General features: G+C 39.0%; 1 protein-coding gene across 1 annotated transcript in view; it reads left to right on the top strand.

Moving 5' to 3' along the window:
- Positions 1 to 17,301, top strand: part of LOC122811954 (aryl hydrocarbon receptor interacting protein) — a 735,611-nt gene that overhangs the window by 617,429 nt on the left and 100,881 nt on the right. The window contains exon 5 of the mRNA XM_044084150.1: positions 11,860 to 12,001. Within this exon, the coding sequence (XP_043940085.1) occupies positions 11,860 to 12,001 (142 nt within the window). The remainder of the gene's footprint in view (positions 1 to 11,859; positions 12,002 to 17,301) is intronic.

Here is a 17,301-nt window from a genome sequence, read left to right as displayed (position 1 = left end):
AATCAAGATGAGATGAATTGTAGAAGAAAAAAAATATTTCAATGCATTGGCCACATGACAGCTTACTAAATATCTAGATCGAAACAAAAAGATTGCGAGGCATGAAAAAATAAATTACTTTTTAAATATATTACTGGAATGCCAGTTGTAATCAAATATAAAAACAAGTAGCACTCCACTCAAACCACTTCTCCTTGCACTGCAGTTCTAATTATAATGTATATTCAGCTTTATAAAAGTACCAATACTCCCACTTGTAAAAATGTTTCTTATCCAAAAAAGACCTGCTGCCTGACAACAACTATCTGCTTTGTTTCATGGGGAAAACATGATCAAAGTAAAAAATGAGCAGCAAACAAGAAACAAGCTCACGATAAAATGCTTAAAGGATTACTGCACAGGTTATGGACCACACATGATAGATTGGCATTCTGTTCGGTTTACGGGTAAAGCCTGCAAAGATGACTGCAAGTCTCCAACAAATGTAATGAGCTTCTGAAAATACTGTAATCCTGTCCTTTATTACAAATACTGTCATATGCATTTAAATACCTAAGGCTTATACGCCTATCAAGTTACGCAAATATTCTCTGTATGGCAACAACAAAAAGGCTTTCAGTATTGGTAATTCTTTGACACTATGCTTATTAAAGCTTACTTCAAACTTACAGTCTCAGACAAGCTTACTTGATGGTCATTAAAGCATTGCTACTTAAACACAGAGCAACAGGCACTGCAATGACATGCATCTTCTGAATAAGAAGAAGCATAACTCAACAGTATAAAAATACGACAGAAAACCAGAACATTCTGCAAAATCAAGGACAGATGAAAAGCCACTGTAGGACTTGTGTCTACCTTGGATGGGGGGGTACTCTGCACACTTACACTGCATAACTGCTGCTTGTCTTGCTTGGACACATCCAGAGTCACTACGTGGGGAAGTGGGGTGCAACAAGTGTGTCACAACTTGAAATGTCTGTGGCTGACGGTGGTGGCCCTGACACATTTTTCATACCTCTCAGCCTCAGAGCAAGAAATCTGGACAAAGCCATAAACAGAAGTGAGACAAAGACCCAAAACTAAGGACAATCTTTAAATACTGCTCTTATAAACTTAGAAAGATAATAGAATAGTAGGTTTTGCAGTAGTATGAATTTTCTGAAGGGTATGAAATCTGAAACTCAAATGTCTGTCATTATTTTCTAACTTCAGTCTTTAATGATTTGCCACTTATTTAGAAAACCACAATTTTATGAAAAACTGACCAAAAAATGTGATACAAAACTATAAAATAGCCACACAATACAGCTGGGAACCTGTCAGAGAAGGGACACTTTTTTAATATTAGTATTGTTAACTTGAGCAGCTGATAAAATAAGAGAATCTACATGCATTTCTGAAATTAAAAGCAACCTATACTTCTGAACATTACAATTATTTATTAACTGTAAACTCTCCACATTTTCTTCCAAATTTGCCATTGTGCAGAGGGATTATTAGGGGGAGAGCAACACTTTGAGCCAAAATCAGGGACAGTTGAGAGGTTTGGATATACCTAATTCTATAAAGTGATTTAAGTGTACCTTTCATCCTCTTGACGCAGGAAAACTGGACAAGGCCAAACATATTGGGGGAACGTACAAACAGTACTAAAAATTGCTCCTGTATAAACTTAGTAAGTTGACAGAACAACAGGTCTTGCTTTAGCATGCATTTTTCTGAAGAGTATGAAGTCTGAAACTCAATGTCTGTCATTATTTAATGACTTCATTCCTAAATGATTTGCCAGAAAACCACAAATTTTATGAGGAACAAACCAAAAATAAGCAAACATCTATTCATTCAGCAAAAATCTGGATAGTTAAGAGGTACAGTTCAACCGGGGCTGTCTGAGTTTGCCGCCCCCCCCCCTCACAGAATCATGGTCGAATGGGGCCTCCCCCCTGCAGCTATTCCAATGTCCCATTACTTGGCTATTTTTCAGCATTTACCATAAACACTGTTATGTGCACACCACTTTATTTCTACGATGATTTGGATTTCATTTAAAAGTTTTATTTTATATTTTACAGCACAAACACTAATAGACATCTGCTGAACAAAGCAATGCAGTCTCACAATGAAAACAGAGTTCACATTAAAACTTCTCTGCCCTTGAAACTCAACATTCATTGAAACAGCACTGAAACCCACATTCAAAGAAAATACATTTGGCCAGTGGCAGATAAAGATTAACTTTGGGCTGTTTTCAAGTCATAGGCCCCTTGCACAGGACACATACATGTGTTCTTTGATACACCTTCTTGATTGTATTAAATTATATTCCTTGTATAATACAATACAGCTGTTAGAGGGCATTTTAAATTTATTGTGTTTAACATTTTTCCAGTAAACAATGAAACAAAATGCATGCACCAATAATGACAAAGCTGCCCAGTTCTGAACATTTCCATAAAAAAAGTCTATATGCACAATCATTGTGCAGAAGTAAAAGTATTCTAAATAATTCCACAGTATAGAGATCTATAGCTAATGAAGAGGTTGCTGCTAGCCAAAGAACTTTATATTTCATTGTTTCATCTATAAATAAAATGCCTGTTGCCATTGAGGAATAAATTGCCTATGTTATATTAAAAAATAAGCTAGTAATATTGCAATAGGGAATGGATGTCAAACTGATAACAGGTTCATAGATACTAGGTATCTCTGCCAAAGAGGACATTCTCAGAACTGCAGCATCCACCCCCTTTAAAAGTACAACACAGTACGGTATCAGCAATGCATCTATATACTGTGAGAGTAGAACACACAGCCTTCTGCATCAAAAGCATGTACACACTACCTATTGTGCTATTAACAATACAAGCAGACTCAGCATAAGCAGCATTAAACTTCTCTTCAAGCTCTTGGCTCCTTGTAAAATCCTCTCCTCACACAGCCGTTTGTATCTCTCAACTTTGAAGCACAAGAAATCTGGAAAAAGCCAAAATGTATTTGGGGGGGCAAAAGCCCAAAAACTAGGGACACATTTTAAACTTTGCTTGTATAATCTTGGAAAGTTGCTAGAATAAAATGCTGTGTTACCACCATGCATTTCACTGCCAAGTCTTGAACCCTGGACCCTGTGCACTACAGTCAGAACAACATAACACTATGCCAAATCAGCTGTTTCGTGAACGAGAGGTAGACTGAAACTTAAATGGCTATCGTTTAGTGAATTCAGTTTTCACCATAGCTCTCAACCTCTTAGCACAAAACACCTAGACAAAGCCAATAATGGGAGAATACAGCTCCCAAACATATTCATTGAATTCAGTTCTTACCATAGCTCTCAACCTCTTGGCACAAAAACCTGGACAAAGTCAATAATGGGGGAATACAGCCCCAAAAATAGGGACACATTTCAAATATTGATCTTATAAACAGAAAATTGCTAGAATAAAAGGTTTTGTGTTACCATGTACTTTCTGAGGAATATGAAGTCCGAAATTCAACTACCTGTCATTATTTAGTGAATTAAAAATCCAGAAAACCACAAATTTCACAAGAACAAAAATGTGAGGCAGAAATTTCACAAGTGGTGGTGGGTAGGGAATTCAAGGTCTTGCTTACCTGCTCCCAAGGTACAGGGTTTGAGTCTAGCCACCAGGTATATTTCATGAGTTCTCTCTAGCCACCAGGTATATTTAACTGGGGCATTTTATACACACATACACACACACGCACATTTTACTTTTTACTTTTATTTTATTCTCTGCAACGGGGGGGGGGGTTGCAGTCGTGCAGCCCAATAACACGAGCCGCCCCTGTCTACCACCAAAACAGTGTCCATACCTTCCAACATAAAGGCTCACTGTGACTGTACTAGTCGATGGCTACTTCAGTGGCTTTTCATTCCAGAGCCTCTATGGATGATATCTGTGCAGCAGTCACTTGGGCAAGACCTCATACCTTTATCACTCACTACAAATTGGATTTGGCCTCCAGGGGACAAGCATCTTTTGGTTCTATGGTGCTCAGGAATGTTCTTCCTTAGGGCCACCCAGGACTCAAGTAGCTGGGGACTTGGTCCTGACAGTAAGGAATGAACCAAGATTTACAACATCAGATAAAGAAGTTATGTCTTACCATAACGTTCCATCTGTGTTGTAGATCTTTATTCTTTCATTACTTCTCACCCACCTTCCCCCTGCCTGGACTCCTGGTGGACTTTAGGATTTCCTTATTAGTTAAGGTATCTGCTCAGACAGAGCCTCCTGCTACCACTAATACTTCTGTACTATAATGGCAGGTACACGCGATCTGAAGAGACTATTAGAGGGGCATTGTGGGTAGGTCTTAGCTGAGAGTTTTTGGCGGGCATGAGCTTGGTACCGGCCGTGTCTGTTCCGAGGATGGAACCGAAGTCCTAACAGTAATGAATGAATAAAGGTCTACAGCACAGATGGAACGTTATGGTAAGTCATAACTTTTTTTTTGTAGTATCTCTTGAAGGTCCAGAGATTTTCAGTCCCATTTTATTCCTCCTTTATTGGCCCATCATTTAATATAAAGCCTCTCTTGGTGTGTACCTCATAGCATCCTACGCAGACTTGGGGACTTCACCAAAAAGATATCTGGCTTTTTTATCATTTGATAGACTAAAAACCTTATCTTTCTCCTCAACTTTCTATAGGCTGTAGAGGGGTGATCAGTATTTAGCATTCTATACTGTGAGTGACCCCATACTCTTTGAACTCTTTCACCTAAAATAGATCAAGTGGTAAAGTAGACACCCACTCTTGAGTCCTAACCACCACATTAACAATACCAACTGATGTAACAGGAACCAAACCTATTGTATCCCTCATTTCTGCAGTAGGCTGCCTTTACATATCAAGCAGAGTAATTTCCTGGAAACCTTTAAAACCAAATCTGGAGGATCGAGTTCAAATTTATACCTGGGATATGCAGGGATAATATAATTAATGTGGACACTATTGGTCTTCCACCATTATTGAATGCTATGATTGAGCTTCTAAGTAATCGTCTTTGCCATAAGCTTAGTAAAAACTTAAGAACCTATTTTTAAATTGCCTGGCTTCTTTACATGCTTCATGCTTGCAGCAAAGTTAGTTACATTACTGAGATTTCTGAGAAATGAACGTAAACATTATTTTTAGTTTTAACAATTATAGAAGAAAGTCAAGTGAAGAAGACAAGAAGCTAACCCTGCTGACTTAAAAGTAATTTGTATGTTGACCAGCTTTGTGAGAACAAAATGTAAGAGTAAAGTTACATAAAGGATCATTGATGTTCTATTCAAATGATGCCCTTGCTTATGTGATCTGTCTCATTTAAAGATGGATCTTCAGTTGTAGTAATTTCCATTGTCTGATAATGTGAGGTCACATCCAATGCCTTGTCAGAGATTATGTGGCAAAGCTGTATTATTGCATGTGTTGTGTTATTTGCTGCTTGGAGTATAGTTTTTCAAAATGACATTGTGGCAACATCGACTTTTTGCCAGAAAGTTGAGAGTCCATGACTGTTGAGCTGTTCATTGGGATCTAGTTCTAGTTTTAAAGGTCAAACTGTTTGAACACTATATCACCAAATGTAATTGATCAAACTTGCAAACATATTGCAGATGTCCAGTCCGTTGACAACAAAATCCTGGATCTCAGAGCTTATGACTGGAACAGTCAGACACACCCATGTACACCTCCACATGCAGAGTTTCAGCAATCCTCTTTTTATGATCACTATTCACAGGAATAAAAAACTGCAAAACACAATTTCATGAGTCTTGTCATCCTTAAGACCATGCATAGGGAAGGTAGTACTTGGTCCCCTGCAAGACCCATGATAGTTCTTGTTTTGGAGCTTTGTGGAGTTGACTTGCAGTGTGATTTCTTCACTGTAAAGTAATTTGCTAAAGAGCAGATTGGTAAATGTTAATCTATTGAAAGCATTCACTCACTCTACCATCCCACACCTGCCTCAGCAGCATATAAAATACAGCACAACTGTACACCCTCTTCACTTGCCTAACACAAACACAGATATGAACAGGTAGAGCACATTGCACTCCACAGCTATTAATACCAAACACACATGCGCACGCTCTGCAGTCGTACACACTTATCCACTGTTTCCTATATGTCCTGCACAGACAAAAAACAAACCAAACAAAACACAGACACCTAGTGAGCGCGCGCACACACACACACACACACACACACACACACACACACACACACACACACACACACACACACCAGCTGCACATTTACATAGTCAAACAAGTGTGCACACTAAAGACAAGATTGTTGCACAGAAGCATACAACACAGATCTTCACTACTTACATGATGACAATTTAAACACAAAACAGAAGTGCATTTCATACTTGGAGCAAGCCCCCCTCCCTCAGACTAATATAACCAACTCCCAAGATTGGTCTTGAGTTAAGTACACTTGCTGAGGACACTAAAATGGTAAACAATGGCTCATAATATGTGGCCCTGCCCACTAACTGTCTGGAGGAATGTGCACTGAACTATTTTGTACATTCAATCAATGAGAGTGTTTACTCGATGTGTGTCTGTCTGCATATTGGCACTTGAGCACTTGTCTGCCATGCATTCATTATTGTCAGTGCAGAATTTTGAAGACCCAAGGGGAGAAGTTGGTATGAACCCCTAAAGTTGTATTTTTTTAAGAAGAGAGGGATAATGGCAAGACTCCCCATTGTAATTCCGGAGATCATAATTGCGACCCTTAGATTTATGAAACTGTTGTAGGAAATCTGGGGAAAGATGTGGTTTGTCTGAGAATGCAGTACTTAAGAATAATCCACGACTGTGTGTGGTTATATCATGATTTACCCATGGTTGGTATGGTTTAATCATGAGAGTGAAGCCAGAGTGATTAAACAGAGCCAACCATGGGTAAATCCTGATATACCCACAAATAGGAGTGGATTATTGTTTTTATACAATGACATTATTTAAGCAGGAAATTACTTTCTAAACAATTGTCTCTCTATAACTGCAGTTCATTCTTCTTCTTCCACATTGTCTTCTATGATCTGGTGTACTATGCATACATATGGGACATGGGTTCCCACGCTTGCACAGTAGATCAGTCCTGTGTAGGAGAAGCAGCGGATTAAAGTGAATCTCTGTTGCTTTTTTATGTTAAAAAGTCAAGATTTTGAGGTACAGAGGAGAAGTACAAGGAAAATCAGATATGTTTCTGTTTCTGTAGTTTTGCAAAACATGCCTGATTTTTCTTGTATTTTGCTGTCCTCCAGCATATAGGTTCATAGGTGTGCACTACGCTAACTGCCACAAGGGCCTTTTTAAGCCTAGCCATGATCCCAAATCTCTGACATATTGTAGTACCCTGATAAGTGTAAGCAGGGGGCTTGCAAGATGAAACATTTTAAAAACACAGGAGCCTGGGAAATGAACAATTTACAGGCTGCCTGTGTCCATTATAGACATAGGTGCCAGACCAGGGATGAATTACCTGTTCCCCATCCAGTTGTCCAAGTTACACTTGAATTGGGTTAGGGAGGAACTCTCCTTCACATGAATGGGAGTCTGCTCCAGAGAAGGGGTAGTCTCTGGGATACATACCTGTCTCTCCAGCGAGTCCTGTTTATATTACAGGTAAGGTTTGAATCTTTCAAATGGGTAATTTTTCTGCTGCTTATTTTGCAGATATGCAGGAGGTCCATCAGGGTGAGGTCTGACAATGCCTTGTATGCCAGGCATATATATCTCTTCAACAGCCTGTAGGAGACAGAATACAGGAATAGGGCCTTGAGGTAATCTGCATAGGACATGTTACTTATGCCCTGTATTCTTTAAGTAAGGAATCTCAATGGTTATTCCAATTGTTGGATGTGTTTATTTGGGTATGTACCAAAGGGGGCATTATACTCCATGATAGGTCTGATGAATGTTGGGTATAGTGGAGCAATGACCTCCTTGGACCTAGATGCCATACCTTTGTGTGTAAGTTGCACAACATAGAATGATTTCCTCATTTGTATAGACAAGTGATTGTCAAAGTCTAGATTTCGTCCTTGTGTGTCCCTAACTACCGGGTCAACTCTTAGGGGTATGTTGTCAAAAAAATAGTTACCAAGCAACTAAGATTTAGCTCATAACACCAGTTATTTGTTTGTGTTTGCCCTTCCTGGAGAACATTTGTGTCAGTGAGGGATTCTGTGACTGCTCGTAATTTGGAATAATCTGCAGATTGTCAGCCAGAGGCCCTTGTCATTAGCCTTGACTTCAGAGAATTAAATGATAAAAAGGAACAGTCCCAGGGCCAACCCATGAGGGACTCCACTTGTGACTGGCCTCTTTGTAAAGATGGACTTCCCAATTCTAATGTCATGGGTTCTGTCTGTGAGCCAGCTGGCTATTCACTGGGTGAGATAAGGGTCTATACCTAACCTCTTGAGTTTGTCAAGAATGCCCGAGTGTTGTATTGTGCCAGATGCCTTGGCCAGGTCAAGGTTGGCAGTGTATACCATTTTGCCATCATCCATTGCTTTGGGGATCTTCTCAAAGAATTCCACCAAGTTGAGTAGGTATGACTTGCCCTTGACTAAACCAAATTTGGTTGGATCTGGTATCCAGAGATTTTTTTGTCATTGATCATTTCCATGATGACTTATGGGTCTGACGTTTCCATGGTCTGTAGATGGCCGACCTTTGTGCACAGTGATGATTGTTGCCATTTTCCATTTGTGAGGCATGAAGCCTGATTAGAGGCTACGGTTAAATAGCAATTCCAGAGGGTCTGATAGGTCATGTTTCATGCTATTTAGAAGGCATCCTTGGATTTTGTCTGAGCCTGTTGATACAGTGTTCTTGGCCTTAGAGAGAACATTGAAGACCTGTTCCCTTGTGATAGTTATATTTGATGATATTTACTGAGCGGTGGTTCAGGAGGAGGGAGGGGTAAGTATAAAGTTTGGCCACTCAATGGTACTTTAGCGACCTGACTTTTTTCTATTGGAGTATGCTCTATTTACAGCAGGCATGTTGGCTGGGCTGTCCAGTCAGCATGCTTATTTTTAAACAGCAATGAGCAGTCATTGTATAATTTTGAATATTTCTCCTAGTTAGCAGAGGTGAAGGGGTCTAGCGGACCTAACGTGAGGAAAGTACATTTGGCAGGTACCCTGTAAAAATGGTTTTAAAACTATAAAACCACATTTTCTAATTCCCTGTTTTTAAGCTTGCCATTAAATTTTTTTTTTTTTTTTTGCTGTTGTAGGACTTGGAAGTTTTGGCTCTCACTGTGGTGACAGAGAACCCTATGACAAATGTGTCCTGTAGTACAAGTAAGAGACAGTAAGGATAGCTACTATTCAAAATGTATTACATTGGTATGCATTACTGTAGTACAATAGCAGATAAAGAATACTTTCCTTGTTCTGCTAGTCATTAATATTTTTCACAAAATCTTTTTTCTTGTATGACCAGTCTACATCCGCAGATTTTCATCTAGTGTTCTTGCATACTACATCAGGGCTTACCCAAATCTGAGTTGTACACTGGAATGCCCACCGGACTGGGCACAAGCAGAGTTTTTTTTTTTTTTGTCTTAAATGATAGCATTTTGCTGTGAGGAATGGCAGCAATCGTATGTAAGTGATGATATCAGGCAAGTAACGTGGCACGTTTCCTCTCCTTCACAAGGACGTGGGATTTGTTGCAATACCAGAGTGGCCTGCATATGCATACTGATGATTAGCAATGTCCACTTTCACATGGGGATGACCACGACAGCTAGGGTAGTTCTGACTCTCTTCAGGAATTGATAGAAGTGAGTGGTGGCCATGTACTACTTTGTGTACCCTTTCAGGATGATTGTAGCCTTTGTGATGTCATTGTGCTCTGATTTACTTTTAGATCCAGATCACCAGAAATATTCTGGGAAGCACTGACGTACCAACAGACTGATTTTGTAGCTTTTTTTGTAGTTAAATAGGTCAGTAATATAACTAATGGGTTGTGAATATGTGTGCGTTTAACTGGTATGACACCCACTAATTACTTGGATAGTAGGGAAAGATGGATGGGGGAGAAATGGTATCAGTATGAGACTTACAGTGGATATAAAAAGTGTACACACCCCTGTTAAAATGCTAGGTTTTTGAAATATAAAAAATGAGACCACAATAAATAATTTCAAAACTTTTCCCACCTTTAATGTGACCTATAACCTGTACAGTTCAATTGAAAAAGAAAGAAATCTGTTAGGGGAGAAAATATAAAAAATTTAAAAAGTACAATATGCTGGTTGCATAAGTGTGCACACCCTTAAACTAATACTTTGATTAATGAAGCACCTTTTGATTTAATTACAACATTCAGTCTTCTTGGGTACATACCTGCAATCAGTTAGAGACTGATTAACCCCAAATAAAGTTCAGCTGCCCTAGTAGGATTTTCCTGACAAGTACTCAGTTGCCTGCTTCAACAAAAGTCATGGTTTGCCAGAGAGCTTACAAAGCATCAAAGGGATCTCATTGTTGAAAGGTATCAGGAGAAGGGTACAAAAACATTTCCACAGCATTGGATATACCATGGAACACAGTGTAGACAGTCATTAGAAAGTGGAGAAAATACGGGACAAAACTGATGTTGCAAAGAACTGGCTGTCCCTCCAAAATTGTTTTAAAGACCAGATGAAAACTGGTCAGGGAGGCTGCCAAGAGACCTACAGCAACACTGAAGGAGCTGCAGGAATTTCTGGCAAGTACTGGTTGTGTACTACATGCGACAACAATCTCCCATATTCTCCATACGTCTAGACTCTGGGGTAGGGTTGCAAGATGGAAGCCTTTTTCTTACAGTGAAAAACATCCAGGCCCAGCTAAATTTTGCAAAACAATACAACAAGTCTCCCAAAAACTTGTGGAAAAATGTGTTATGGTCTGATGAGAGCAAGGCTGAACTTTTTGACCACAATTCCAAAAGGTATATTTGGCACAAAAGCAACACTTCACATCACCAAAAGAACACCATCCCCACGGTGAAGCATGGTGGTGCAGGCAGTATCGTGTTTTGGGGTTGCTTTTCTTCAGCTGGAACTGGGGGCTTTAGTCAAGGTGGAGGGAATTATGAACAGTTCCAAATACCAATCACTTTTGGCCCAAACCTTCAGGCATCTGCTAGAAAGCTGAAGATGAAGAGGAATTTCACCTTTCAACACTGCAATGACCCCAAGCACACATCCAAATCAACAAAAGAATGGCTTCACCAGAAGAAAATTAAAGTTTTGGAATAGCCCAGTTAGAGCCCAGACCTAAATCCAATAGAAAATCTGTGGGGTGACCTGAAGAGGGCTGTGCACAAGAGATGCCCTCGCAATCTGACAGATTTGGAGCGCTTTTGCAAGGAAGAGTGGGCAAATATTGCCAAGTCAAGATGTGCTGATAGACTCCTACCCAAGAAGACCGAATGCTGTAATTAAATCAAAAGGTGCTTCAATCGAGCATTAGTTTAAGGGTATGCACACACAACAAAGTGTTAGTTTAAGGGTGTGCATACTTGTACAACCAGCGTATTGTACTCTTTTTATTTTTTATATTTTTTCACCCTAACAGATTTGTTTGTTTTTCAATTGAATTGTACAGTTTATAGGTCACATTAAAGGTGGGAAAAGTTTTGAAATTATTTATTGTGGTCTCATTTCTTTTTTATATCACAAAAACCTGGCATTTTAACAGGGGTGTGTATGCTTTTTATATCCACTGTAGATTTTGATTACTGTTAAGTAGGTAACTCTTCATTTGTACTCCTCCTTCTCTCACTGTTTGCTGTTATCCATATCACCCATACAGGAACGGCCAGGTTCTGAGGAGTGGATTGAGCTGGATTTGATGATCACGCCTTTGCTGTTGAACTACTGTCAGTGCAAGCTGCTTCTGGAGGAGTACTATGAGGTCGTGGAGCACTGCACTGCCATTTTAAACAAGTATGAAGGTAAGAAAGGAATGGTAACAGCAGTGCAGCTTTACTGAAAGTTATATGACTGGAATTAAAAAAAAAAAAAAATCTTGGTTTTGTATTGGAAAGGCAGACATCCACAGAGCTAGTCCTAGTAAACTGCCTGATAAAATGTGCATTTAGAGAAAAATAATTTGGTGCCTATGAACCTATTAAGTGCACTGTGCACTTAATAGGTTCATAAGTGAATACTAGGCAGTCAAGTCTACAAACTATTCCGCACCTAGCCAACATCTAGACAGTGACCAAAAGTGAGAGTCAAACCATGTACTTTGTGTTTTTGAAGTAGACACCTTAACCATTATGCCAACCTGCAACCATATTGACATTCGTCTATTAACCAGGTAGACCCACTGAATACATGGTCTCTTTTCAGGGCCGTTCCAGCAGCAGTGCTTGGTTAAGTGATTTCCTAAGGTCACACAGTACGGAAAAAAGGCTGTGGGAATCAAACCTATACCACAGGAGCTAAAGTTCACACTCTCTTAACACTGTGCACCAACTGCCAGACCGACTATAACCCCTGACAGGTCATATTAAGTACCTCAGATATTTATATTCTTGCTCTCTTCCCCCAAATCAGATCCTGGAGTAATTTACTCATCTAAGAGATCATCTGCTAGCATTTTGTTTAGACAAACCCTATTCCCACTTACAAGGATAGGAAGACTTTTGACAGATTTGGGAATTAAGTTTATTCTTGTATCTTAGGTTTCAGATCTTTAAATGGTCAGGTTCATGTATATAATTTTTACTGGTTCCTTTTGAGAACATGAGAAAGTTAACTATTAACCGTACTGATGCAGAGGTAAAAAATGCTTTCAAATCCTTTATTATGTCTGCTTAATGTTGGGATAATGGTTAAGGTGGTCTTCTTTCATTCACAACGTACATGGTTCTGTCCTGCCCTCCAGCCAGTGCCTTTATGGAGTCTGCATGTCCCACCTGTGTATCTGTGGGTTTCCTCCTACTCACCAAAAGCATGTTGAGTGTTCCCCCTCTCAAACTCGCTCAGGAATGGAGATTTGGGCAGCAACATAAACTTTAGATGGTACCTATTGCGGGAAGAGTCATATAGACCAGCTACTTTGGGCATCAGCTGTGGTGTGCAGTGTTCTGCAGATAAGAAAACATGTATCGCAGACTGCACACTGCGTCAGGACTAATCATTTGATGGTGTAAAAATTTGACTGTAGATGATTTGGTCATGTTGACTAATGAAAAAAAAAATTAGCATGGGTGATTACTGTTAAGTGGGTTGAGGACCCTGCCTACTCCGACCTATGCAAGGGACCCATGCTAACTGTGGGAAGTATCTATCTGCACTTACTGGCCAGTGTGTGCCATAACTCCCAGCAGCTGTGGGTCAATAAGTTAATGGCTGGCTGGTGTCCATTTGCCCAGCTTGGGGTACCTGGGATGGCTGTGTCGAGTGAAAGCTGGATGTAAAAACAAGTCAACCTCTCAAATATGAACTAAGAATTGCTACACTCAGTGTAGGTTCACTATCAGGACTGATATAAAAGTGGATGACATGATGCTAAAGAGGAGGATGGATATCCTCTGTATCCAGGAGACAAGATGGAAGGGCAGTGCAGCAGAGTCGCTTGGCTTAGGATCCAGAGTCTAACTACTCAAAACAGGACAGATTAGAAATGGTGTGGGAACTGTGGTGAGGAAGGAGGTATGCCATCAGAGTTAGTAATAGAATCATGGGAGTCTGATTCAAGTGTGAGAACAGGGGACTATTCATAATATCAGCCTGTGCCCTACAGCAGGGTTCTGATAGCAAGGAAAAGAGTGCATTCAGGCAGCATTTGCAAGACCTGCTAGATAAAGCAGGGCAACACGAGTTGGTCTTGATAATAGGAGACCTAAATGCACATATCGGGACAGACAGAGATGAATATGAGGACTGCCTTAGTAGTTAGAAATAATAAAGAAAGTGTACCTCCTAACGCTATCAGTAACAAGTAAAAACAATATTCAAAATGAAGCACTGTACAACAATGGTTCATAGATTAGTACTAAGCTAACTGCCGTTGGAAGACTAGCCAATTATCCCTTGTAAGACTCAAACCCTGCACCTTGTGTTTGTAAGGCAAACACCTTAACCATTAGGCCACCCTCTCAATGAAGTAAAGTTCTCTTGGAGAATAGGTAATGTGGTTAAATGATATAAAACTGTTAAAGGTGCAACATATATAGCAAAAAACTTGCATAAATTTCCAGTACTTCAGTTAAATTCACTTACAAGATATTCACACTGTGAATGCAGTTAATACTATAGCAAAATGATGGCTCCAAAGTATCCAGTCTTATTATGGCTCCAAAGTATCCAGTCTTTTTAGTCTGATATACAAAGTATCCACACTGAAGATGTAGTAGCTTCTGTGTGACTGTGATGAACTGTGGTAATAGCTTAACCAGTCTTAACGGATCAAATAAGAGCTTCTAGCTTTAATGGCAGTTAAAATCCTTTTATTGTAGAAAAAGTTAAAATCTTCATGTCAAGTTAAAATATTGATGTAGAATAAAACAGTCTCTCTGTATTCCAAACGATAAGTGCTTTCAGTATCTTCTATTTTAAAATCTTTTAATACAGTTCTGCAGGATACTGATGACTTAAGAAAGATAAATCAAACCATGAATAACATCACGGATTATGACCACCTACTTGTGACCACCCTGGATGTGAATAGTTTATTCACTTCCATTCCCAACGAAGCAGGCGTAGAAGCTGTAAGAAAGATCTTAAGCCACAACAAAACTGTTAATGAAACCATTAGGATTTGTGCATTATTAGATTTAATACTGGAAAATAATTATTTTGTGTATGGTACATCAATCTATTGGCAAAAATGGGGGGTAGCCATGGGGCACTCCCTGTGTGAACAGCTACTCAAGTCTTGTGCTTGTAGATTGGGAGCTGGAGCATGTATTGAATTCATATAATCCATGGTATGGCTGCATCAAATTTTATGGTCTATTTGTGGATGATCTTTTTATTTTATGGGAAGGAACTGTACCACAATTTGAATCATTCCATCAATATCTAAATAGGACTACCTCTTTTTTAAGCTTTACAGCAGAACACACTCATAATCAAGTTGCATTTTTGGATGTGAATGTTATTCTTAATGAAAACATGTTGGAAACCGAATTACATCGAAAAAATACATGGAGAAATCATTATTTGTTGAAAAGCAGCATGCATCCTAAACATGTCACTAAAAATATGCGAAATGAAACCCAAAGAATACATAAAAAATGTAGCAAAAATGAGACAAGAGAAAAGGAAATTTTGTTTCTACAACAAAACCTAAGAAATAGAGGATATAATGAAAAAGATGTGAATGTTCAAGAGGTTATCTCAAAGAAAAACAAGACAGAACCACCAGAGTGATGTTAACCTACAGCACAGACACCACACAAGTTAAAATTAATAAGGCAGTTTTGGCCAGTCCTCACCCAGGATGTCAAGCTAAAAGACATTGTAGGTGAAACACCATGCTTTGGCTACAAGAATAAGAAAAATTTGAAGAGGTTACTTTGCACAAAGGATGGGTTTAGCAAACATAAAATCGTTGGACATAAAGGCACGTTCAAGTGTGGCCACTGCATAGCATGCCCACTGATTGACTGTAATAACGAATTTGAACATCCAAGGACAAAGAAGAAATACACCTTTAATGTCAAAGCCACTTGTGTAACCACTAATGTGGTGTACATGGCTACCTGTAAACTATGCCCTGCATTCTATGTAGGAAAAACTAATCAGATGTTTAAAAATCACATTTTGAGACATCAGAGACATTACTAATAAAGATCCACATAATGCTTTAGCAACGCATGCTGAAAGAAATGTCGGTCATTCTTTCACTTATAAGGTGATAGAGAATGTATATAGTGGAATAAGGAAAGGTGACATTGAAAATATTACTGAATTCAGGGAGAGTAAGTGGCTTGTGAACTATCGTGCTGATATTGAGCTAGGCTTGAATAACATCATTCCACTGAAACCTATACTAAAAGCTAGAAGACCAACTATTAGCACATGGAGGTGTGTCTGGCTTAATAATTCATGATTGGTCACACCCCTCAAAAGCAAAAGGTACAGGAAATGGAACACCCCCAGCTGAGAGGAAAGAGGATTGGTGTGTTTAAACAGCTGATTGACAGTGTGAGGATTGAATGATTGTCCCAACAGTAAAGGAAGTAAGCACTATAAAAAGGAACTTCTAGTCCCAATCTCTATGATCTGAAAAGGATACCGAAAGCGCTTATCGTTTGGAATACAGAGGGACTGTTTTATTCTACATCAAGATTTTAACTTGACATGAAGATTTTAACTTTTTCTACAATAAAAGGATTTTAACTGCCATTAAAGCTAGAAGCTCTTATTTGATCTGTTAGACTGGTTAAGCTGTTATCACAGTTCATCACAGTCACACAGCAGCTACTACATTTTCAGTGTGGATACTTTGTATATCAGACTAAAAAGACTGGATACTTTGGAGCCATCATAAGACTGGATACTTTGGAGCCATCATTTCGCTATAGTATAACTGCATTCACAGCGTGAATATTTTGTAAGTGAATTTAATTGAAGTACTGGAAATTTATGCAAGTTTTTTGCTATACATGTTGCACCTTTAAATGTTTTATATCATTTAACAACACTACCTATTCTCCAAGAGAACTTTACTTCATTGGCCATTGTTGTTTCATTTTGAATATCGTTTTTACTTGTTACTGATAGCTGTACTTTAGGATTAGGAGGTACGCTTTCTTTATTATTATTATTATTGTTATTTCTTTAAGCAGGTAGAGTTCTTAATACATCACTTCCTTTTACCTCATTTCCACATCTATATAAGCACCTGCAATGCTATTTTATTGCTGAATCTGATGAAGTCATGTTAAGCAGGATGAAAGTGCTTATTCCTTTTGTACTACTAATAAAATAAGTTTGTATTTGACTTTTCTTCGTGATATTTTGGGAGTCTTTATGGCCTAGGACCATCTGAGCCAGTTTTGCAGTGGTAGTGTTTGTGTATTTAAAAAGCAATGGTAGAGATATTCCAAAAAGAAAGGTGGCACCACCTCCCCAGAATAAAGGACAGTCTAATAAGTCTGAGTGGTTGTCAACCCTGCAAACCCTTACTCCTTCCAGAAAGTGTGAACCTCCATTTCTCTCCGTGGCAGCAAATAGTTTGACAGATGGGTTCTGAAATTAATCCACCAAGGTTACAGATGTCAGTAGGAGTCTCTAC

This window comes from Protopterus annectens, chromosome 9.part0 (assembly GCF_019279795.1).
Source record: "Protopterus annectens isolate FY-2018-M chromosome 9.part0, PAN1.0, whole genome shotgun sequence".
In the NCBI taxonomy this organism is placed as follows: Eukaryota; Metazoa; Chordata; order Ceratodontiformes; family Protopteridae; genus Protopterus; species Protopterus annectens.
The sequence above is the reverse complement of the archived record's forward strand: the minus strand, read 5'-3'. Positions and strand labels throughout refer to the sequence as shown.